A 24,979-nucleotide genomic window follows, 5' to 3' on the forward strand; every position below is an offset into this window, starting at 1 on the left:
AAAATATGAAAACGATTCATTTGCGATTAACTATGGACAATCATGTGATTAATCGCGATTAAATATTTTAATTGACTGATAGGCCTAATAAAAATGTTTTTTACACATTGACAGATTTGAGTGTATTCATACACATTCACAGATATGGTGATACACATCTATGATACTTTTGATCCTATTGTGTTTCCATAGTCCTCTACCTGCTCAGGTCCCTTGTCAAACATCTTGCGAGTGCGGGGGAACTGGTGGGAGTGGGGCGCCTGTCCTCCCAGTGTGGGGGTGTAGGGAGGTCGTGTGGCTGACTGCTCTCTGGCGGGGGGTTTGGGCACCTCGTTGGTCAGACTGGAGCTGCTGGTGCTGGGCATGGGAGGAGAACCGCTGGAGGAACAGAGGTTTGAACATGAGGACAGGAAACAGTGGCAGAACTTAGACATTGTCTACTTTTCCTTTTCATTCTCTTAGCGTCCACAGAAACAAGTAAAGGAAACAAGTTGGTTTTATAGTTCATATTCATCCTATATCATAAAATATGTATTTTTACATCCAGGATTTAGCGTGATCATTTTGTCATCACTTTAATAACTTGAAGTTTGTCTTTTCTGCTCATTATTTTCTCTGTGGTTTATTGTATGTTACAATATGTTATGAAATGTAATCAGGGCTCCAGACTAACTTTTTCATTTAGATGCACCCTAAATACAATATGTCCTGTTAGACATTTGTGAGAAATTTTCACAATTAGCATATGAATTCTTGAGTTATGGCCAAAAACTCAAGAACCGTTGGTGGCTGGTCATGTAAGCCACTCTGAGGTCCTCGTTCTATTGAAGAACCGACGATGTACCGGACAGGTGTAACGGGCACCGCAGCATTTTTCTTGACGAAAAACAATCACTAGTTCTTTTGATTTTGAATTAGCGGTATGTTTTATGGTGGTGCTCGAGGAGGAGTCCAGGGCACGGTTTGACACACACGCAGAGAGAGAAAGACCTTCAGGCGCACCGGTGCGACCAATGAAAATATTTAGTCGCACTCGAAAGATTTTTGGTCTCATATGTGACCAAAATGGTCGCACTCTGGAGCCCTGGTAATGTATTCTGTCCGTCAGCTACGTAGTAACATTTGTCAGAACCCTCTTGAAAACAAATTCAGGCATTTTAAAAGGTTGACCCTTTTCTAAGAGTTAACAATTAATTCATTCTTAATTCTTTAACTGCTTAGTTCATTAAATCAAATGGTGTCTACGTCTTGTTAGAAGGAAGGCTGCTGCCTACATGATGCATATGTTTCCAGACTTTACTGTAATGACTTTTTTGTATATGTGGATGTTCATTTGTGTGTGAGATGTTCCCTCACCCAGCCTGGTGGATGTGCGTTCCTTTGCTGGTCGGGCTGGCTGGGGCCGACTGGGTGAGAGATCCGGAGTCCAGGATCCTCTGGGGCCGAGCGTTCATCGTTGCCTGTCCACGTAAAAACAAACTGCGGGTTAATTATCCGTGCTTTAATCAAGTTATCCAACTGGATATGTGAAGTTAGAGATTAAAAAGGGAGGAGGGGTCAGGAAGACACACCTGAGATCAGGTTTAGAAACAATACAGAAAATCTGGAAACTCTTCTCGCTGTAACAGTGAAGCACTTTACAAAGTTTGCCAAAATTCCCCGAACTTTATCTCATTAGACGGAGCTGCTAATATAACCTCTTCATTGTGAGTTGTCTAATGGCTGCTCACAAGGGAGGGGTAAACTTAATAAAGACAATAGAGGCAGAGCATCATTGATAAATAGCAGAGTTGTTGTTTACTCAAGCCAGGTGGAGAGAAAACGGTGTGCAGCGTAAATCTATTTAACGCAGGCAAACACATTTTACTACCTTCCATTTGATTTCTATGCTAATTACAAAATTGCGGCGAGCATTTTTTTGTTTGTGTGTGTGTCTAAAAGGCTGAGAGGGAGGGGGGAAAGTTTTCAATGCAAAGTTTACACACATCCAATCCACTTCAGTTGCTAGGGGTTAGCTGTTAGCGCTTCATTAAGAGGCAATTGGAAATGAAAGAAAACAGCAATAAAAGTGGCTGAAAGGGTTATTATGGAAATAGCTCGGTCACTAATCGAAGTACCTTTCTACTCAAGCACAAGATCAATATGATGAGAAGGACGTAAAAAAGGAAAAGCAAATAAACAACTTATGGATATGCTGATGTTTTGTCAAAAAGACGATGGGTAGCAGAGTGTGTGTGTGTGAAGGCAGCAGTGCACGGCAGACATGCAAAGAAACTAAAGCGGAGCTCCACACAGCAGCATTAATCCTCCTGGAGTTCTTTTGAGAGTTAGAAAGAGGTTGCAGCAAAGTGCAGCTGTACACAAGTAAAAGCTCAACAAAAGGATCTTTAAAAAAAAGAAAAGAAAAGAGGCAGCAGGGAAGATGAGTGCTAATCATCCTGTCAGGAATTAAAGGTTACAGCTTTTTATTCCCTCAACAATCACTGTGCATCCATTAACAACCTTGTATTTTGTCCAAGTGTTGCAAGTCACCAAATTTCCACCAATTATGTATTTCTAGTAAGGCGTTTAATTCAGCCTGTCATTAAAAAATGTAATTACGATTAATCGCATGATCGTCCATAGTTAATCACGATTAATCGCAAATTGTGTGTTCATACCATAAAGTATTTAATCCTCTTATCAACATGGAAGTGGGCAAATATGCTGCTATATGCAAATGTATGTATATATTTGTTATTGATAATCAATTAACAACACAAAACAATGACAGATATTGTCCAGAAACCCTCACAGGTACTGCATTTAGCATAAAACAATATGCTCCAATCATAACATGGCAAACTGCAGCCCAACAGGCAACAACAGCTGTCAGTGTGTCAGTGTGCTGACTTGACTATGACTTGCCCCAAATAGAACCCATTTACATTCACTGATCTGGAATTCAGAGGTCAAGGGACCCCTTTGAAAATGGCCATGACAGTTTTTCCTCGCCAAAATTTAGCATAAGTTTGGAGCGTTATTTAACCTCCTTGGCGACAAGCTAGTATGACATGGTTGGTACCAATGGATTCACAAGTTTCATAGAGTAAATATTGCGTTAACGCGATATTATCACGTCAACTTTAACAGCCCTAATTTCAAGCCATAAAGGGACAGTTCACACCAAAATCAAAACTACATATTTTCCTCCTAGCTGTAGTGTATCTAGATTGCTTTGGTCTGAGTTGCCGAGTGTACGAGGTATCGGCCTTAGATGTCTGCCTTCTCTCCAATATAATGGTGCTGGATGATGCTCGGCTTGTGGTGCTCCAAGCACCAAAAAGATATATTTGAAAAACTCCAGATAATCCACAGACCTTGTTGTGAGTAGTTTCATGTAGGAATCATTTTCATTCTACTGAACTACACCCACCAACAGTATCACCGCGCAGAATTAGGATGGACGAATGCAGACTTTTTAAATTGACACTTTTTGTGATGATACCGATCCCGATCATTTCTTAAATGGGTATGTGATTTTTTAAAATCATGGTCATTTTTAGAAAAAAAAAGATATTACACTCAAAGGCAAGTCACATGACACATACTGGTAATTAATAACACATTTATTAGAAAAGCAAATATAAGTATAAGTTTGTGCTACTAAGTGTAAAAAAATTGTTCAGTATTTTACAGAAATAATATGATTAAATTATGAGCCTCATAACTGTCAGGGTGTGTTGTTTTTAAGTACATGTATATGAAGAAGAACTTGCATTGCTGTGTGGCACTTTATTGTCACAAATAGTGCATCTTGATGTATTTTTATCTAAGTAGCACTGCACCACAATACCTTTCATTTCCTTCCCTTCCTTTCCTTTCTGCAATTCTCTCACATGTTTGATGTGGAAGTGTGCGACTGTGCGCCGCTGTGCGCTAGGTTCTGATGTCACATGGTTTCCATAGTCATGTGACACGGGTCAGCTAGATATGTCGGGGCTGTTTTGGCATAAGCATTATACAAAAGTGGTGAAAACGTTTGGAAGTGATAGAGCCACCCATATTTGTATTTATATAATTTTATTCATATTATTTTTAAAGTAATCGATATGAAATGAGTAGCTCGTGAGTAGCTTGTGAGTATCAAAGTATCGATACCACAGTATCAATCCGCAGAAGGAAGCGTGCATTTACTCATGGACGAGAGGTTTGTGCTCATGACAGCGTCACATGTAAACGTTAATGGCGTCCTCCTCGGTTGAGCTGTAACGTTAGCTAGCTCAGTCGTGCTAGATGAGCTAGCTTTGAGCACCACAAGCTGAGTGCAATCTATTTCCATTATATTGTAGAGAAGGCAGACATCTCTACGGCTGATATCTCCAACACTCTTCAACTCATACCAAAACTATCTAGATTAATAAATAATACTACAGGTAAGAGGAAAAATATTTGGATTTTGGGGTGAACTGTCCCTTTAAGGAAAGAGAATATCATACCAGATACCTTTCACCAGATGCTGGTATGAATGTGAAGTTGCAAGCTCATCAGTTAAAACATCTCAATTATGCAACATGTTCATGGATTATTCATCAACATTTGCGGATCATCAACATGTGGTAAACAAACATCATGCTAACGCAGGAGGCCACACGCCTTATCTGCTGACAAGTTTTCCGGAAAATGTGATATGCAAAACTCCCACATTAGCAGGAAACTGGGGTAATCGGTTCTACCAGCTGCTTCTCTCCACGTTGGGAAACAGCTTGCTCTCCTGTTTCAACCCGCTTCCTCCGTCATTAATTGGCTGGAAAGTAAGTCAACTGAGCAAAAAAAATTAGTGCGTGTACACATACCACGCTATTAGCAAGAGCTCTGGTAGGATGCAGGCGGGAAAGCTGATGACGGCTCAGAAAAACCTGAATGTTCCTGTTTAATTATTGAAGGAAACACCGGCTTAATGTATGTGGTGACGTTGAGAGGGGATTGGTCAAGGCAGAGACGGTGGGTTGATGGAGGGAAGGTGTGGCTGGTGGAGGTGAGTGTGTAAGAAGAGGTATCTGCTGTGTCAGGCGAGGGCAATAAGAAGATAAGAAGACACTCTTTTCTTGTCAAGTTAACACATTATGGAAAAATAAAGTGAGTAGGAGAATATAGTCTCCCCAAGGTCCATTCAAACATTTATGGACTTTATGGTAGTGTTTTTTTTAATTGCACCTTATTGTCAAGTAAAAATAATCAGACTTAAATTTAAAAAAAAAAAGTATATAATTCTTCTTTTCTCTACCAATGTTACGAGTCAAACTTGCAGACAAAAGAACAGGCCACGAAGATAAAAAAAAGACCCAGGGCTTTCACCCCAGCATCATGCAGCTAGACGGGGCTATTAAAAAACATTTAGTGCTTTCATCATCTGAGAACAAGTACATTTTAATTAGCTGCTGACCTTGTTCTCTTTGTTACAAATCAATAACATTTGACATTTAAAATCCTAATTAAAAGAGCTGGATTCCCAGTTAGGCTAATGTTAACATTTGTGAACTTGGGATGGATGTTCTCTGATTACGCTGTCTCTGATGAGCTCTCTGCCAGAAAAAAAATTAATGTGGGCTCCATCTATGATAACTCATTAACTTCAGAAAATAAGGCATTTAAATGTGTTAATTGTATGTCATTCTTTTTTTAAATGTCAAACTGTTCTTCCTCTTTTTTTTCAGGTATACAGATAAGACAGGCAGAGCTTCAATCCCTCACCCCTGTTTTGTCATTGATGTCATGATGGTATGTATGATATGAATGACACTAGTGCCACATGGTGTATCACATACTAATTGGTTGGATTCATTGCGAGCTAGACTGTGATGTAGGTTTATAACCAGAGCTAAAGAGGAGTGTTTGATCTCATCCCAGTCAGATTACTTCACTCAAAATCAGCTCAAGTCACATCTGAATTTAATTGAAACAATTTCAAGTCAAGTCTCAAATCAATCAAGACAAGTGCGAGTCAAAGCGATCAAGACATGTGCGAGTCAAATCAATCAAAACTAGTCAGAGTCAAATCAGCCAAGACAAATCTGAGTCAATCAATCAAGACAAGTCCGAGTCACATCAATCAAGACAAGTACGAGTCACATCAATCAAGACAAGTCCGAGTCACATCAATCAAGACATGTCTGAGTCAAATCTTTCAAGACAAGTCCGAGTCACAGCAATCAAGACAAGTACGAGTCACATCAATCAAGACAAGTCAGAGTCAAATCAATCAAGACAAGTCCGACAAGAGTGTGGATGAGGCATTAACTTGTTAAATTTGACTAATTTAGCGGATGGCTAATTAGCTAGCTAGCGTTCTAATTCCACCATGCTTTCATGCTACAGTTACAGAACATTAAAAGCACCACTTGAACTGCTGGGTCTACGTTACTTTAACATTTAGTGGGACTTAACTGTTTTTAATTTACCATTCATGATACTTAATCAGTGTTACGATTAAGAGGGGATCCATGGAAAATGTTCTCCCTGGCCATAAAAAGTGGTTAGGTCTATGCTAGCGATTAACATAAGCAATATACTGTATACACACTGATCAGCCATAACATTAGGTCAGCACGGGCACACTGACCGGTCCCCATATGCAACAAACTGCTCCTCACTGTGTGTTCTGACACCTTCCTATCAGAACCTTCATTAACTTTTTCAGCAGTTTGAGCTCCAGTAGCTCTTCTATTGGATCAGACGACACGGGCCAGCCTTCGCTCTCCACGTGCATCAATGAGCCTCGGGTCTGAGCCTGTCGCCGGTTTTCCTTCCTTGGACCACTTTTGGTAGGTCCTGACCACTGCAGACCGGGAACATCCCACAAGAGCTGCAGTTCTGGAGATGCTCTGATCCGGTCGTCTAGCCAGCACTATCTGGCCCTTGTCAAAGTCGCTCACATCCTTCGCTAGCCCATTTTTTCTGCTTCCAACACAAAGTTCAAAGTTCGAAATGTTCACTTGCTGTCTGATATATCCCCCCCCACTGCCAGGTGCCATGGTAACCAGATAATCCATGTTATTCACTTCACCTGTCAGTGGTCTGAATGTTATGGCTGATCAGTGTATATACTCCTCTCTCTCCACAGTCTGCACAGGTCAAAACTTGAGTATTTAATGTTTGTGCCTTCAGGTTTTCAGTCTTGAGGCAGTGAAGGCTCAAGTCAAGTCCTCATTTTTATCAATCAAGTCTGACTTGCTTCACGTCTAAAGCCTAAAATCGACAGCTCTTACAATGAACAGATCCGTGAAAATGACACAGAAGATGTGGGGCGGGTGCAGTGCACGTGGAATTGTGTCTTTTTCAGGTCCAATCATCTCCACTCGGATTACAGAATTGTTGAAAATATGTTTGTTCCCATATGTTGGCTGTCAGAGTGGTAATTTTCATAAATATGACACTATACTGCTTGCTCAGTTGATTTCAGGTCTGCAGGTACAAACAACTAGGACAGAAGTGTGTTGTGGTGCCACACAGACAGAACGATGCATCAGCTGGTAGAAGAGAACTCGATGGCGTTGTATTGTAAATCAAGTCCTGCTGCTTTTTATTGCACTCCAGGAGGGAGTCTCATTGCAGAGATGGTGCTCTTCTGAAGGTAACTGGGGGGACAATTGGTGTTGGTGGTAGAAAACACAAGAAATGTAGCCTGAAGGTTAGGATGGGTGGTGGACTATAGTGGTTATTATGGCTCCTTAAGTTACGGCAGCCTCTTTGCTCTGCTCTGCTCTGCCAAGCCTGGGGGAGTCATTGGCCCTTAATTGCATTTGCACAAAAGTAATGGCCTTTTGGAGGAAGGGAAATGCCAGCGGAAGGGGGGAGGCGCGTATGTGCTGGAAACAGATCCTTTTCACCGCATAACCATGCGGTGAAAAGAACTGCCATACGGATAAAGAGACAAAGAGTCAATTATTGCACCCCCATCATGTTACACTCTACAAAATGCTGATCCTCATCTTCAGGATTACCTCTGATGAGTACGGCAGTGAAAAAGCCTCAGATCTTGGATCCAACATGTGAGAGACCAAAACAGCACACCACACACACTAACAGATTCCATTCATGAACAACAAGAGTCCCAACTCAGAAAACCTCAGAAATCTTGCAAAATCTCTCGCGACCAAACATGTAAAGAGACATGGTGGACGAAGGCAGGAAGAATTACAGATGTTAGCTTTTACTTTGTACTGAAAACTCAGGAAGGATGGATGAAGTCATGGAGACACGTTAAATAAACACTTGTGTTGTTGCCACAAATTAACAAGTTAGTCCTCCATTTCTGAGATCTTACTACTACTTTATGCTTCACGTTTTACATTAGCTCATGCAGAAGGACAAGCAACAAGACGTACCTTGTATGCTATGCTGTTGAGGACCTTCATGGCCAGATCTGATACTTCAGGAAACGGGTCTGCAGCGAGATGTAGCAGCACTCTCCAGATCTGAGTGTAAACGCTGTTGAAGGACACACCTGGAAAAAAACGCACAAAGCAAATAAACAAGTTCAACATATTTGAATTTCAAATATAATTCTGTTGGCGGGCAAAGTGTTAGACAATACACACAAATCATACAGTGGATGAATACACACTGTACATCTGGTGTGACCCTCATCACGCCCATCCATGTTCATTAACACAGCACAGCTAACAGCCTGAGCGGTAATGCACCATCATCTCATTAGCATCATGCTACCCACCCCGAGACAATTCACTCTCCTTCAGTTGTTGGATGTGTTGAGGTGGCTGAGGGAAAATGACCTCCAGTGTCAGGTAATGTATATCATTAATCAACACACACGCACGCACGCACGCGCACACGCAGCTAGCTCTCCTCATCCACTGGAGTTTCATTGCTGTCAAGTGTCGCTGTTATCATGAATGCAAATGAACTCTCTCTCATTGTGTGGTGGTTTCGTTCGTCTGTAGTAATTCTAATCTTCACTATCTGTTTCACAGTGAAGGGTGACAATTTTCCCAATTTCGCTCAGTTTGTTTTTCGAACTTGTCATTTTTATTAGGGCTGTCAAAGTTAACGCGATGATAACGTGTTAACGCAAATTTTGATTTAACGCCACTAATTTCTTTAACACATTAATACAAGGTTAGGTTCTAGTGATAAAATCTGTTTTAAAGCTAGACTGAAGAGTCTGGTATCATAATCCATCGGTACCAACCATGTCACACTAGTTTGTCACAAAGGAGGTTAAATAACGCTCCAAATTGCGCAAAATTTCAGCGAGGAAAAACTGTCATTGCCATTTTCAAAGGGGTCCCTTGGCCTCTGACCTCCAGATATGTGAATGTAAATGGGTTAATAATAATCACACGTGCTTGAGTTTGCCATGTTATGATTTGCGAATATTTTTTATGCTAACTGTAGTATCTGTGAGTTTTTTTTGACAATATCTGTCATTGTTTTGTGTTGTTAATTGATTTCCAATAATAAATATATATACATACATTTTTGCATAAAGCAGCATATTTTTCCACTCCCATGTTGATAAGAGTATTAAATACTTGACAAATCTCCCTTTAAGGTACATTTTGAACAGATAAAAAAAATGTGCGATTAATTTGTGATTAAAGCTGCAGTAGGCAGAATATTTCTAGCATCATTGGTCAAACATTTGATAATAACCTTTCAGCATATTGTAATTCAAGTGTTCTGAGAGAAAACTAGACTTCTGCTCCTCCTCATGGCTCTGTTTTCAGGCTTTAGAACATCTAGCCGGTGACGGGAGACTTTGACCAATCACAGGTCATTTCATTGAGAGAGCGTTCCTATTGGCTGTGCTCCGGTCATGTGACCAGAACTTCAACAGATTTTATCTGAAAATCTGAGGAGAGAAATAGACATTACAGTAACAGAATATTGATTCATATTTGATCAGCGCTGCCTAGTTTGACCGTTTGATCAGAGTTCGTGAGTGATTGACAGCTGGCTCTCATAGACAGCAGCTGGACAGCAGACCTCAGATCAGCTCTGACTGCTTGTTTTCCTCCGGTCTGTGAAATCTTGCAGATGCCGTTAGGAGCACCGAAGGACACCGAGGAACATGATGTTTTTCAGGTTACCTGTTTCATGTAATACCGTCACGATATAACGACCGCTTTATAAAAATAACTATTTACTAGTTAGCTTTAACTATTTTAATCGATTGACAGCCCTGATATTTAAGTAACCTCTGACTGCTTGTTTGCCCATTGCCATCTTCTCCAGCCCTCTCGTCATCGGTTTGTTCAGGGCCTCAACCTGCCAGTCGAGCATCTCTTTGTGTTAGCAACAACCCCCTTCTTTTCCACACACCCTCCCTAATTTTGGGCTTTTACTTTCTTTAGCACGTTGTCTCTGCAGTGCACTGAGCCTCCTTCCCTGTTGCTGTGTATTTTTCTGCTTTGTCCCTTTGTCTGTCAGCTTCAATCTGTCCTCTTTCTCTCCTCCCTGGAGGGGTAATAGTCTCCAACTGTTGCCGTTTCTCATTTCGACCCCACTTTTCTGTGTCCTCCTCTCTCTCCTTCTCCTCCACAGATCTTCCCAACCATGCAGGTGGTCCTGTGAATTTGAACTGTGAGGATGACCGCTCTTATCTCATTTCCTTTTATCACCTCCCTGCTGCCCTGTCCTCACTTTTACATTAGGCACACAGGCCGAGCCCCGGAGCTGCAAACTCCTTAGGGTGCTGTGGCAAAGTGGGACCGACTGAAGCCTGGGCCCTCTTACAGCTCTTCTCCAGAGAGCGCCAAGAGGGTTCAATGGTCCCAAGCTTCAAAGACGGGAGACACCGGAGGGGGAGGAGGATGGAGATGGAGGGCTACAGCTGGGGGATACAGAAGGATACAATAAGCACAAGGAGAAATCTGGAAGAGGTAAGGAGCAGAGAGGCCAGAAGGAGTAAAGATGGAGGGAAAAAAGGGAACAGGGAGGGATGAGATATTTCAGACGCCTGTGTGAGATACGACAGAGATGAGTCAGAAAGGCAAAGAAAAATGGAGAAAGAGGACAGAGAATGAGAAGAATGAAGAGGAAAGAGATGAAAAGGTGAGTGAGAGGGTGAGTAAAAGAGGTGATTAGGCTGTAGCCTGAGGGGCAGCATGTGATTAGCGGTGGCTAGCCAGCGCGCTACCTGCTGCAGTAAACAGCCAGTTGATAAATGTGAAATATGGTCCCTTTCCCACCTAACTGCCGCGCTACATTACGAGTGCACACAAATTACCGCTGCAGCGCCTCTACATAGTCCACATGAGAGGACGTGACGGCTGACATTACTCACTGGCTGAGCGCTGAGCGCTGCACCAGTGACTTGTCCTGACTTGACACAAGGACTCGCTCACAGTGGAATGGATGTACAGTAGTAAAGATGTTAATTATCGGCTAAATGAACCACTGCATCACTGTTTTATGGCCTCCTCAATTCTGGCAGATGACATAAAATACTTTTAACACAGCATAGCGATTTTTGGAGCTGTAAATGTTTGAGGCATAAAAAATGCATCAGAACATTTGAAAGCAGGAGGAGAAACTCCTCAGTGAGACAGATTTTAACCATATTTCACAGGGAGATGGAAGCAGTGCAAGCAGCACCAAATCACATCTGTGATGCTCTTTGAATGGGAGTGTGCCTGGAATACACTGACACAGGTAGGAGTAAATCCAAGCCCTTGATGTGACAAAATGTAAATGTCAACGCAGATACAGGAAATGTTAAGCATAGTGTTACTTTAGACGTCTTTATCAGGCATTTAATGGAGCTATATGGCGCTTTTGTCCAAAGCGCTTTACAATTCTGCCTCTCATTCATCCATTCACACATCGATGGCAGCGAGATAGCATGGAAGTTGCTGGCCTGACCATCCATTGGGGTTGACACATCGCCTTGTAGACAGGAGCTGGGGATCAAATCGCCAACCCTGTGATTAGTTCAGGGATGACCTGCTTTACCTCCTGAACCAGAGCTGGCCTTATACCAGAATGAGATACCTCGACTATTGGATGAATTGCCATGACATTTTGTTAAGCAACACAGTCTCAAAGCAGTTTGTGAAATAGTAACGAAATGTAATCTATTTGATTCGTGTACATAGACACGAATTTCCCTTTTTTTTTCGTGACACTCAGCACGACTTTCAACAACGTATTTTTTGTGCGTTTCCATACGAATGTCCAGCAACACGTGACGCATGTGTCAATTTCCGCTCCAGGCTTTTCAAATAGAACTACTTAGTTAGCTTTTGGAAAAGATCGTGGTTTGGGTTTAAATAACACCGGAAGTGGCGTAACTTAAGTACGGAAGTTACGTGACAAATAAATTGACTTTGACAGGACACAAACTCCGGTCTGCTGGGCGCTGCAGTAATCGCGGCTATTTATTGGCTCCAGCTCCAATCGACAGTGATGGAAACATGACAGCCAGATGGACGCGCTAATTTTTGCCCCTTTTCCAGCCCGATGCTCTGCATGTTGAGTGAATATATATTAGGGCTGTCAAAGTTAACGTGATAATAATGTGTTAGCGCAAATTCATTTTAGTGTCACTAATTTCTTTAACACATTAATGCAACGTACAATTTCTAGGTTGTAGTGGACTCAGTTTAAAAGCTGGAGTGAAGATACTGGCATCACATGCACTACAAAATCTAAAGAATCCATCTGTACCAACCATGTCATACTAGCTTGTCACAAAGGAGGGATTTGGGCGAGGAAAAACTGTCTTGGTCATTTTCAAAGGGGTCCCTTGACCTCTGACCTCCAGATATGTGAATGTAAATAGGTTTTATGGGTACCCACGAGTCTCCCCTTTACAGACATGCCCACTTTATGATAATCACATGCAATTTTTTTCATGCAGTATAAATGTGTTATTGTCTCCTATTCTAAAATAATGTATTTGAATATTTCTGCATACTGGGGTCCCTAAACAGTCTTGAATCACATAAATTGGGTATCACTGTAAAGATGAGACTCTTGTGGGTCCAATGAGCCCATCTGTATTCATGTGTGATGATGTTAGTCCCCATAGGAGACATTTCATCGTAGTGAGACCATATTCTGAAACCTGACCTCATTGATAAAATGACCTGTGGTGACCTTTAGGATAATCACAGCCTCATGAAACTCTACAGCCACAAACTAGAGACCTAGAGCATTCAGAGGATGGATGGATCAAACTAGAGACCTAGAGCATTCAGAGGATGGATGGATCAAACTAGAGACCTAGAGAATTCAGAGGATGGATGGATCAAACTAGAGACCTAGAGCATTCAGAGGATGGATGGATCAGACTAGAGACCTAGAGCATTCAGAGGATGGATGGCTTTCCTAGCTAGACTGACAATAAGGGGGTTTCTGAGCAGTTTACACAACACAAGTGCTCGCCATACAATCGCCAAAAAATGCAATTCTTGCAGAAATCTGTGGGTATAACCATCATATACTGTGATCATAATGTTCTCAAGACTTACACACATTTATCATTAATTTTAAATGATTAATTAATTCATGTTTATTCCTGATTTATGACTAGAACAACTCAACACACAGTGCTCCAGGTTCCCAGCTTTCAGATGATGTACACCACGTCTATGTGACATGTACTGTTGACCTGCTGTCTCCCCTAAAGACCCCCTAAAAAAGACAAAAACGGGTCTATTGTGGTTCTAAGAGGGTTAAGGTATATTTTGAACTGATAAAAAAATGTGTGATTAATTTGCGATTAATCGCAATTATTGCCCTACAAATACCCACAAGACTAACGCCTTAACCTTAGCTGTAATATTTATTGCTAATTAGCAAATGTTAGCATGCTAACATGTCAAACTAAAGGTTTGTTCATACTTGTACACGGTCGGGGACAGATGCAGACTTGCACACGTCATCGACACGGACAGTCGATGCACTTCTACACACACTACAATCAGACATCTGTGAAGCAGACACGTTCCACACACGCTCACTAGAAAAGCAAAGCAACTGCTGAACAAGAAGAGGACGAAGGAGGGGAGAACAGGTCACACGTTTCAGGTAGCGTGTGGTCGTCCGTACGGGGGTCCATGTGGACCTCAGTGGAAATGAGCAGCAAGTATGAATTTAGCTTATGATGGTGAACGTGGTTTACATTCTACCTGCTAGACATCAGCATGTCACTGGGAGCATGTTAGCATACCAATCACTACACTTTACTATTACTTCGAATCAAAAACAAACTCTGAACATCAACTTTTACTCATCGGACAATTTGGATTTCTTTTCCATCAGAGCCTCCCAGAGATCCTGGGGTGGCTGTTACAATGAAGTAGAATTTGTATGAATTATAGTAAGAAGGCAAAGACAAACAAAGAAACAAAATGAATGTGTAAGATGTAAATCAGTACTGCAGCTCTGCCCTGACTCCCACACAGTTTTGTTATCCTGCTGCTTTTCTGCAGGCCAGTGTCCAGCAGCTGCTGCATTTAGCATTTATGGTTTCAATTTGTTTTGGACGCTATAATACACGAGCCACTTTACCTCTCAACTTTCCCTCCTGTTTGTTTGCAGTGTTAAAACATAGATGTGATAAAACTGAGAATGTATGCTGCTGTATACCAAAAAAAGAGAGAAGCGAGTTCATGAATTTTTCAGGCGAGATGAAACACAAAGCCCCGAGGGTCTTATGAAGAAAACTTCAAACCAAACAAAGAGATAGCAGCAAATGAGAAAACAAGAAAAAAAGTCAAAATGACGAGTGAAGTGTCGGCTGAGTTAGATAACTGAATGTAAGTGACAACAGGAGCGTCAATGTAAACAGAACATGGAATTCGACACTCAAATATATGATTCAGCCATTTCTTTATGCTCCTACCAACATCCGTTCATCTGCTCTGCCCTGCTTGTTTATACATGCTGCACACTGCGAGGTGGGAGTTAGAAACAAGCGCGCTGGGAGGCTGGGACTCCGTTCAGCCGTGGCGGGGGCGCAGCTTAGTGGGCGAGGGGCCAATATGTCTTTTAACCTGTTTACACGGGGACCTCGCGCCGGCATTAAGGGCCCACAAGCAGCTTGAAAAAGGTTTAACTGGACATCCGATGCTAAATTTGTTGGAAAAAAGGGTAATGAGAGCAAGCGCTGTGCCAGGCTGGTTTTATTGTTGTTGTTTTTTCATCAAACATTAACTCCCAAGCTTTGGTATCCCATGATACCTTTACATTAAAAAGAAACGCTAGACAAGGCAGAATTTAGGTTTAGGTTGGATGTAGGGCTGTCAATCAATTCAAATATTTAATCCTAATTAATCACGAATGTCCATAGTTAATCACCATTAATCGCAAATTCATTGCACATTTTTTATCAGTTCAAAATGTACCTTAAAGGAAGATCCGTCAAGTATTTAAAACTCTTATTAAAATGGGAGTGGGCTAACAGGCTTGCTTTGTTATGCAAATGTATGTATGAATGTTTTGCTGAAGGCCTGAACACCTAAGCTTTTGTTTCTTCCCAGCATTCAAATTAACTTATGCAATGAAACCTGAGCCGACCAGAAATTTATGGGGAATTCCCATTTTTTTGCTTTTGAGAAGGAGGAGTGACAGGACATATGGGATGGGGAGAAATAGAGCAGCATGACGTGACAAAGGTCCCTGACCTAACTTGAACACGGGACTTAAAGGTGAAATATGTATTATTTCTGCATTGAAATGTCTAAAAAACAACTAAACCTATGTTATATATTTTGTTTAGTTGTGTACTTACTCGCGTGATAATCCATGATTAATTGCAAATTAATCGCACATTAATTATCTCTTCAAAATTAACCTTAAAAGGGAGATTGGTCAACTATTTAATACTCATTTCAACATGGGAGTGGGTAAATATGCTGCTATATGCAAATGTATGTATATATTTATTATTGGAAATCAGTAAACAACACAAAGCAATGACAGATATTGTCCAGAAACCCTCACAGGTACTGCATTTAGCATAAAACAATATGCTCAAATCATAACATGGCAAACTGCAGCCCAACAGGCAACAACAGCTGTCGGTGTGTCAGTGTGCTGACTTGACTATGACTTGCCCCAAACTGCATGTGATTATCATAAAGTGGGTATGTCTGTAAAGGGGAGACTCCTGGGTACCCATAGAACCCATTTACATTCACATATCTTGAGGTCAGAGGTCAAGGGACCGCTTTGAAAACTGCCAGTTTTTCCTCGCCAAAGTTTTGCGTACGTTTGGAGCGTTATTTAACCTCCTTTGCGACAAGCTAGTATGACACGATTGGTACCGATGGAATCTTTAGGTTTTCTAGTTTCATATGATGCCGGTATCTTGTACTAGCTTTAAAAGCCCGCTAAAACCTAAAAAGTGTAAGTTGCATTGATGCGTTAAAGAAATTAGTGGCATTAAAACTAATTTGCGTGAAAGCATTATTATGGCGGTAACTTGGACAGTCCTAGTGGGATTGAATCTGAATTAGTTGATAAATCCCTGAATAGAAGATGACCTGATGTATCTTCCCAAAGAGGAAAAAGAGCAGATCAATTATCTGATAACCTTTACTTCGTCTGTGTGTGAGAGAGAAAAATGTGCATGTGACTTAAAAACGAAATATGCACATGTGTATGAGTGTAAATCCCTTTAGCAGCAGATTGTGTTAAAGTTGATCTCAAGAGCAGAAGAAATCTAAGGACCGATATGAAGCTGAGCTGAACCTCAAATAAGGTGCCATTCATTTCAGCAACAAGTCAAAGAAAACATGCTGGAAAGGGAATTTCATTATAGTCCCTGAATCTACTTTCATGCCAAGTCAAATTCACTGTTCTCCAGAGCTCAATTTACTTTTCCATTCCATTTTCCATTTCGACTCAATTTCCATTGTGCCGTGCAAAAGTCCCACACTGGGACGTGACGGGGAGGCTGGGACATTACAAGGTTTATAACTTTAAATCAACAATGAGAAAGAGAGATGGGGGGGGGGGGGAACCCCCAGTTTCACTTTCCCCGTTCCTGAGGGGGTGGGAATGAGTTAATGGTTTTCCTGCTCGCACACAAACTGGCTGTCAGGACGCATGGTGGAGCCCGCCAATCACCTGAGAACAGGGGTAAGTGAGCGGGTTAGAGTTCAGTGTACGAGGAAAAGCACTTTAATGGCCTCAAGTGGCTCACGGGGTCTAACCCCCCCCTCGCTACTGTCCTTTACACATCTGCAAATCTTTTTTACACTTGTTCTATTCTTGGACTTGGAGCTTTGGTCCCTGTCACCTTCCTCGTTTGAGGGCTTTCGCCCTCTCAAGGGGCAGCCTGAGGCCTTCCTCTCTGGTGCCGTCACATTCTCCTGGTCATTTATTTCCCCCTACGTTTTTTTCTCTCAAGCTTAGTCATGGAAGTGTCATGGGATGGCAGTTTCTGTGTGTCAAACCATGCCACACTGTCCCAGCTACTGTCTGCAGCCTGCTGTAATGATCCAACGGAATACATCACTGATGCTGCCATCAGTCTCTAGATGCACAACTGACATACTGTACACAGGGGAAATACAGTATGGAAAATGGATATCATGATGATAGGATAAATACTAGGGCTGTCAATCCATTAAAATATTTTCAACCACCATTAATCACACATATTTTATCTGTTCAAAATGTACCTTAAAGAGGGTTTTGTCAAGTATTTAATCCTCTTATCAACATGGGAGTGTGCAAATATACTTGCTTTATGCAAATGTATGTATATATTTATGATTAGAAATCAATTAACAACACAAAACAATGACAATATTGTCCAGAAACCCTCACAGGTACTGCATTTAGCAACAGCTGTTGTTGCCTGTTGGAGTTGAGTTTGCTGGGTTATGATTTGAGCATATTTTGTATGTTAAATGCAGTTTTTAATTAATTGCGATTAAATATTTTAATCGATTGACAGCCCTATTAGTAAGTTGACTTTTACGTGAAAAAATAAAAACGATGAACGAACAGCAATGATGTGTTTTGAATAAAAGCCATACTGTAGGCAGCCATATAAACCTCCCACCTCGCCCTGCCTGAAGTCTAGCAGCTGTGCTAATGCTAACACCACAGGTAGTAGAGATACAATACTACTGGTGAGTTGTTACCTATGAGAGAGTTTAGTGAAGAATAGGAGGACACCCGTCTCATCTTGTCGATGGTCTCAAAGGACAGGATGTACTCGTCATTGTCGGGGCTCCCCAGGGTGCTGCTGGCGCTGCTGCTGGTGCTCAGGTTACCAGGAGAGAAGGCTGCTGGTCCACCTGAATGAAGGACAACACACAGAACTGTTACCCTCAAATCCAATCAGCAAAAAAAACATGAGCATCATAAATGTAATGCGAGTGCGCGAGGAAGAAGAAGAGGCTCTTATTTTGTCTAGAAAGCACTTTGGCTGCTGTAAAAGTGCTGTATAAATAAAGTTTATTATGGTTATTATTGTTGTAAAAAAGCCAATAGCCAAATCAACATCCAATAAGGTGTGAGCGGTCCTTGTACTTGGAGGCTACATGCCGACACAAGAACTTGCTCATAATTTAATTTCAGCCGTCAGGCTCGGTCAGCTCCTGCTGTAACTCTCCTTATGACCAAACATTACTCCGACTCATACAAACCTAAAGGCCATGCATCCTCTAAACTGACTGCAGGCTGAAATGTGGAAATGGAGATTGGTGGAGAGTGGAAATACGCTCTGCTCTGTGCTTATTGATGATAAACACCGCTGCATATTGGAATAAGCACTGAGAATGTGTGAATTAGAAACGGTGTCAGCAGTGGGTTACGCGCTTCACCAAGTGCCAGTGATTTAACTCCACTCAGGGCTTATGCATTACTCAGTCTGGCAGTGGTAGACAGCTAGCTTTAGCTGTCTGAGTCACAGCAGCGACACAAACAGGAGGCTGAGAGCTCAGAAGTGACAGCAGGTCATTTGGTCACCAAGCTGTGGACATAGATGTTAGGGTGATATGACTGCGCCTTAAATTATTACATGATTATCATGCTTAGCATTAGGACTATCTATCATAATTATGTTGTCATTTTTTTCAGGAACAAAATACTTTTACTGCTCTAAATTGACAGTTAAAACTTCCTAATTTTCCACATTATTAGACATAATACTTTCAAAAGTGCAGATCTTTAACTCAAACAATGCATGCACAAATTAAAACCAAGAACACTTGGAGCAAGTGCTCATTGTTTTGGAGGTGTAATGCATCCTTAGGGAAACCCCATAATCCCACAGCTCAGTGAGCTTGCTATCTATCAGTATCCATGGGGATGGATGTTTCCTTCTCATGGTTGAGAGCAGTGAGTACGTCCCACAGTGTTTACCCTGCCCCTGTTTGAGCTCCTCTCAACAAGCCTACAGTTAGTCCAGCACCATGGACAGCTCCCAGTCCCCACTGGTGATCAGACAGGCTTAGTGAGGTCTGCACACGCGCTGGACTGATCTGGGCTGAGCCGAGACAAAGGAGCACAGCTCCATGTTTGTTGTCCCCGTTTGCTCCCTCCTTCTTTTTTGGTAAATATGTGAATAAGGATAAACCCGCAAGAATGTCTGCTTCCTGAATCTGCATCTGATCGGTGCCAACAGCTGGGATTGAAATGATGAAATTATAAAATTCCCAATGTGCCACTGAGTTTGTCACTGCGGCAGATATCTGTGGGACCATGGCGAGGCAACAAGATAGAAGAAAGAAGATTAGTAGCAGAGCAACAACTATTAAACCTATGTCCGATATCAATGAGGAGCTTGATAAAGCAGAACCCAATTTGGATATGTTGGAGGAATATTGGGAAGAGTTGCTTCATAAACAACGTATCCTACAGCCGTGGTTCTCCACCAGGGGTCCTTGAAGGAGATCCAGGTGGTCCCCAGAAAAATGGGGAATAGTTTATTTTCCCTATTTAAAGCAGTAGTGGGTAGAATTGGAGCAAATATGATTAAAAAAAGGTATTTCTGTAAAACAGTCATCCTGACAGTAGTGCATGAGACAGGTAAACTGAAAAAAATCCTGTTCCTCTGTGTCCTCCGGTGCTCCTAACGGCATCTGCAAGATTTCACAGACCGGAGGAAAACAACCAATCAGAGCTGAGCTGGAGCCTTCCGTCTCTGAGCAGCTGTCAATCACTCACTTACTCTGATCAAACTGTCAAACTAGCAGAGCTGATCAAATATGAATCAATATTGTATCTTGTCTTACCGTTTAACTGTAAAATGAGAAAGTTTGTGACCCAGCAGCCATGTTGAGATCAGTTGAGGAAATACAAAGCTCCGCCCAGTAGCCAGAGCACAGCCAATAGGAACGCTCTCTCTCTGAAATGACCTGTGATTGGTCAAAGTCTCCTGTCACAGGCTAGATGTTCTAAAGTCTGAAAACAGAGCCATGAGGAGGAGCAGAAGTCTAGTTTTCTCTCAGAACACTTGAATTACAATATGCTGAAAGGTTATTATGGAATTTTTGTGCAATGATGCCAAAAACATTCTGACTACTGCAGCTTTAATTCAGTGAGTCATTGACTATTCTGATCAAAGGATTCACTTCCTCCATGGTTATCTCCTCAGCTGTTGTTGATAACTATAGAGTTCTGGTCTTCATCATAACAACCAACATCTTTTTTCGATGGAGGTCCCTGAAATAAAATATTATCAAATGGGGTTCTGTGACCTTGTGTGTATCAATTTAGGGGTCCTTGACATGAAAAGGGTTGAGAACCACTGCTCTACAGGACTATGATAAAGAGATTGGGGAGAAAACTGGGATTCACTAATGCCTAAATCAGAGTCAGGGCAATTTGAACCCTACCATTAAACTGCTAAAATTAGTAATTGAAAAATTCCCAGGAGACATTAGCCAATTAAAAAGGTCTTTGGAGTCTGAAGCAGTAATTGACTGACCTTAATTAAAGAAAAGCTGACATGTTTAACTTCTTTAAATCCCTTTTGTTGGGTACTGCTGCTTGATCCCTGAATGTAGAGTCCTCCTTAGCTGCAAGTGTTACTTTATGTGGAGTGACCATAGACTGTATATAAGAAGTGGATGTAGTCACCGCGATGTCGCCCTTTGGTTTGTGGACTAAAGTTTTGAAGCCTCGAGTTCGGCATTTTGGCAGTTGCCATCTTGGTTTTTGGCTGCAGCCATCTTTTTTGCAACCAGAAGTGACACGAGATGGTGGAGCTAAGTATAACTGAACACTGAACAAAAGCCTTTGCACACCAAGTCCTTATTTTTTTTGTCGATAGCTTCTTGCTAATGTCATTCATTCATTAGCCCCGTTTGGGACTAGTACTGTCCATCGCACCCACGTAATTATTCAGTTTTGTCTTGTACTGCTTACGGAAAAAAAACAGACTTGGTGTGCAAAGACCTTAAACATTTTTTAGGCGACTAAAAAAGTTATAATTAACTTTCAGGCAGTGAGAACACACTGTGAAAGAGTTCAAATTCTAAGACGAAAACACGGACAACTCCTAGACCGGACAACGCCTTGGTAGCAACCTGTCAATCACAAGGTAGCCCCGCCCTAAAGCATCCCCTGCTTTATGGTCTATTTTACTCTAAATGGGACCATCATTTACTAAATGAACATCATGCTGTATTGAAGAAGACTTGAAACTAGTGACTGAGACCATAAACTCATGTTTACAATGTTTACTGAGGGAATAAATCAAGTGAGAAGTAGGGTCATTTTCTCAAAGACTTCTATACAATCAGACTTCTTTTAGCAACCAGAGGAGTCGCCCCCTGCTGGCTTTTAGAAAGAATGCAGGTTTAAGGCACTTCAGCATTGGCTTCACTTCTCAGAGCCGGAGGTTGCTGCCTGGGAGTAACACTATAGCAGATTGGGAGTACTTTGGGAAAGGGCCTAAGTTCACCACTGAAGAGGGAGCATTATTTTGGAATCCAAAATCTTGATCAAGTTTACTACACAACTAAATTGTGCAGTTATAATAAATGGCCCATGTGTGTTCTGGCATTTATCCACAACACACATTTATAAGACATGGAAGAGGAGCAGTTTCCAGTTTCTACCAGTTACTGCACTTGAGAGCTGGACTGGAATAAATAACACACCACAAACTGGTCACAACCTCTCTGCTGGTTGTAAAAGCTCTTCTTAATGCTCACTGAGTCCGTCTCACGAATGGAAATGATAGAATGAAGAAGTAAGCCTGAGGACTCTTACGTCCACGGTCCAAAGCCAAAAACCTAATGAAATGTGCTAATGGTCTCTCCTTGGATTCATTTCTGTCATTCGGCTGACTAAATCTTCTTCTTTGTCTTCATTCAGTCCTCCTACAGATTCATCTAAATTCCGGCTTCATCTTATTTATCTCTCTCCCATCTGCCTTATTTTCTCTCTCGCTCCATTTCCCAGCACTCCCCCTCTCCTACCCTCTTCATTGAGGTTGAGGTTCTGCAGGCTCTTGTTCAGGTTGCGGGCAGTGGTAGCAGCTCGAATGTTGGTGTAGGAGTTGACCGATCGCAGGCGTGGGATGGCCGGGCTGTCCCTCACTGGAGTCAGGTTACCGGGCTCTGGACGTAAACACAGGAGGACATCAATCAGGTCAGAACCAGGACAATAGTGTACGGTTAGAATAAGTAACACTTCATTATCAGACTAGATTCTTACTGATCAGACTGGATTAGTTCAAGGGAGGCACTGTTTTTTCAATACCTGGAAACACAATGTACACTGCCCTTTTAGAAAAAGCATTTGACCAGGTGGAGTGGAGTTTCCTTTGAATTTTCAAATTTCCAAACTTAATTTCTTTGGTGAAACTGTTGTACACACGTCCTTTGGCGTGTACAATTCAGGTATTTCCTTCTTCGGAAAGGGACAAAATGGGGTCTTGGAGGAAGGACCCCCTTCCTCTATTACTTTTCGATCTGGTAATTAACTCTCTTGCTATTTCATTACGATACAGCCCTCTAGCCCTTTTGGTGCCCTTGGCGAAATTTGGATTTGGAGCCCCCCACTGCTGCCTCTATAGCGCTTTTCTAGTCTTCAGACCACTCAAAGCACTTTACACTACATGTCAGTATTCACCCATTCACACACCCATTCATACACTGATGGCAGAGGCCAACTTTGCCCATCAGGATCTAATCTAAATGCTCATTCACACACCGATGGCTATTCTTCCGGGAGCAATTTGGGGTTAAGTGTCTTGCTCAAGGACACATCGACATGTGACCCGGAGCAGCCGGGGATCGAACCACCGACCTTCCGATTGATGGACAACCTGCTCTACCCTCTGAGCCACAGCCGCCCTGCATATGGCAGCGATACCGCTCTAGCGTTAGGGTTCAGCCCCCCAGAACCCTAACCCTAGCCCCGTAAACCGCAACACACATCAGACATCACAGTGGATCTAAGACAAAAATTAAGATTTGTATTTTCATAATAAACTGTATTTATTATAATTTAAATAAACAGTTGGTCCCTGATATTGTAGTCTTAAAAGTGTTTAGTCAGTTTCACTACAATTTACACTTTTATTAACAAATAAGAGGCCGGGCAGATGAAAAAGTGTGAGAAAGACAGTTACAGGGGTGAAAAGTGTATTTCTTTCTTTCTTTATTTGTTACCTCAATGCAGAAAATGATGAAGGGTGGCATTTATCTATTTATTTTTTTAGATGGCGACCAGCGCCACTCAGAAGGTGGCGCCCTAGGCAACCGCCTGTATGTCCTATGTCGTAAACCGTCCATGCATTTGAAGGTATAACTTTCACTGTAAAGTAGCGTTATATGCAGATGACCTTCTCCTATTTGTCAGAAACCCTGTATCTTCAGCTCCTTACGTTCTGGCTAAATTGGATCAATTTGAAAAATTGTCTGACTTTAAACTAAATTAAGGGAAAAGTGAATTATATCAACCCAGCTGCACAAAAAATAGGAGAATTAGTTCTCACTTGGCATAGTGGTCCCTACTGTAGATCCTATGACCTCCTCATTAGATCTAATCTAACCCTTTTCACGTTCTAGTATTCTCTGCCTTGAAAATCGTTATGATAGCCCAGCCACCAGTCCTGTCGTATGCAGTATGTTTAAAATATGTTCACGATTTAGGAATTACTATGGCCTACAAAGTCCTTTGATTACTATTTTTTTACCTGAGCACTGACAGATCTGGCCTTTTGTGCCTGGCATGGAAATGGGATTCAACTTATTAATGTGTATATAAATGGAGTTTTTGCATCTTCTGAACAATTTGCAATAAAATAAAATGTACCACACACCCACTTTCATCAATATTTACAACTGATGAGTTTCATCAAAAAGCAGTTCAGCACATTTATACTACTTTGTCATCATTTCATGCGGAAACCAAGGGTATGATCTCTCCGATTTACAAATTCATTGGTGAGTTGAATCCCCAGTCTATGGATATATTAGAAGTGCAATGGGAACCTTTCAGGGAATATGGAGGTATGCTTGAAAAAAACCCAACAAAATCCACTTCTATAGCTTTCTTCAAATGGTCTGCATTCTTGCTCTAAAATCCAGTCAGTTTGTAAATATGAACTGTGTGTGTGTGTGTGTGTGTGTGTGTCTACAGTACCTGTGGTGTTGGCTGGTGACGGCACCGTGTAGTTCTTCTCCTCTTCTATAAACTGGAGTGCGACTGTACAGAAGTTGCTTTCATATTGGACCACCAGGTGACTCAGTGCTACTACCAGCTCCTGTCAAACGGGAAACAATGGGACACATAATGATGACCCTGTTCCACTGATTAGGATTTTCTTTTCTTGATATCTTCAAGCCAAGCAGGATTTTTCCAGCTATAATGGTGACAAGAGTATTAAACCTCAAACATAAATATTATATTACAGTGGAAACCGCCTCCAGTGATCACTGTTATAGTAGAAATCGCTTATAGTGATAAAAAGATATAATGCTGTTTGAATAATGAAGTAATCAAGAAATCCACTTGCAGTGTTCATTTAGGGTCTTTTAAAACATAACATATGTAA

At 41.6% G+C, this 24,979-nt stretch overlaps 1 protein-coding gene across 8 annotated transcripts in view; it reads right to left on the reverse strand.

Annotated features, from left to right (window-relative positions):
* rptor (regulatory associated protein of MTOR, complex 1) overlaps positions 1–24,979 on the reverse strand; it is a 263,688-nt gene that overhangs the window by 43,837 nt on the left and 194,872 nt on the right. For 5 of the 8 annotated variants that reach the window (XM_037764855.1, XM_037764851.1, XM_037764853.1 and 2 more), the window contains 7 exons: positions 24,568–24,688; positions 24,119–24,148; positions 22,395–22,535; positions 18,105–18,260; positions 8,367–8,485; positions 1,357–1,460; positions 201–378 (listed from right to left, as the gene is read on the reverse strand). In XM_037764855.1, coding sequence (XP_037620783.1) covers positions 201–378; positions 1,357–1,460; positions 8,367–8,485; positions 18,105–18,260; positions 22,395–22,535; positions 24,119–24,148; positions 24,568–24,688 — 849 coding nt within the window. The remainder of the gene's footprint in view (positions 1–200; positions 379–1,356; positions 1,461–8,366; positions 8,486–18,104; positions 18,261–22,394; positions 22,536–24,118; positions 24,149–24,567; positions 24,689–24,979) is intronic. The other 3 variants (XM_037764856.1, XM_037764854.1, XM_037764852.1) reach the window with 1 other exon arrangement.

The sequence above is a fragment of the Sebastes umbrosus genome, chromosome 3 (assembly GCF_015220745.1).
Source record: "Sebastes umbrosus isolate fSebUmb1 chromosome 3, fSebUmb1.pri, whole genome shotgun sequence".
Lineage (NCBI taxonomy): Eukaryota > Metazoa > Chordata > Actinopteri > Perciformes > Sebastidae > Sebastes > Sebastes umbrosus.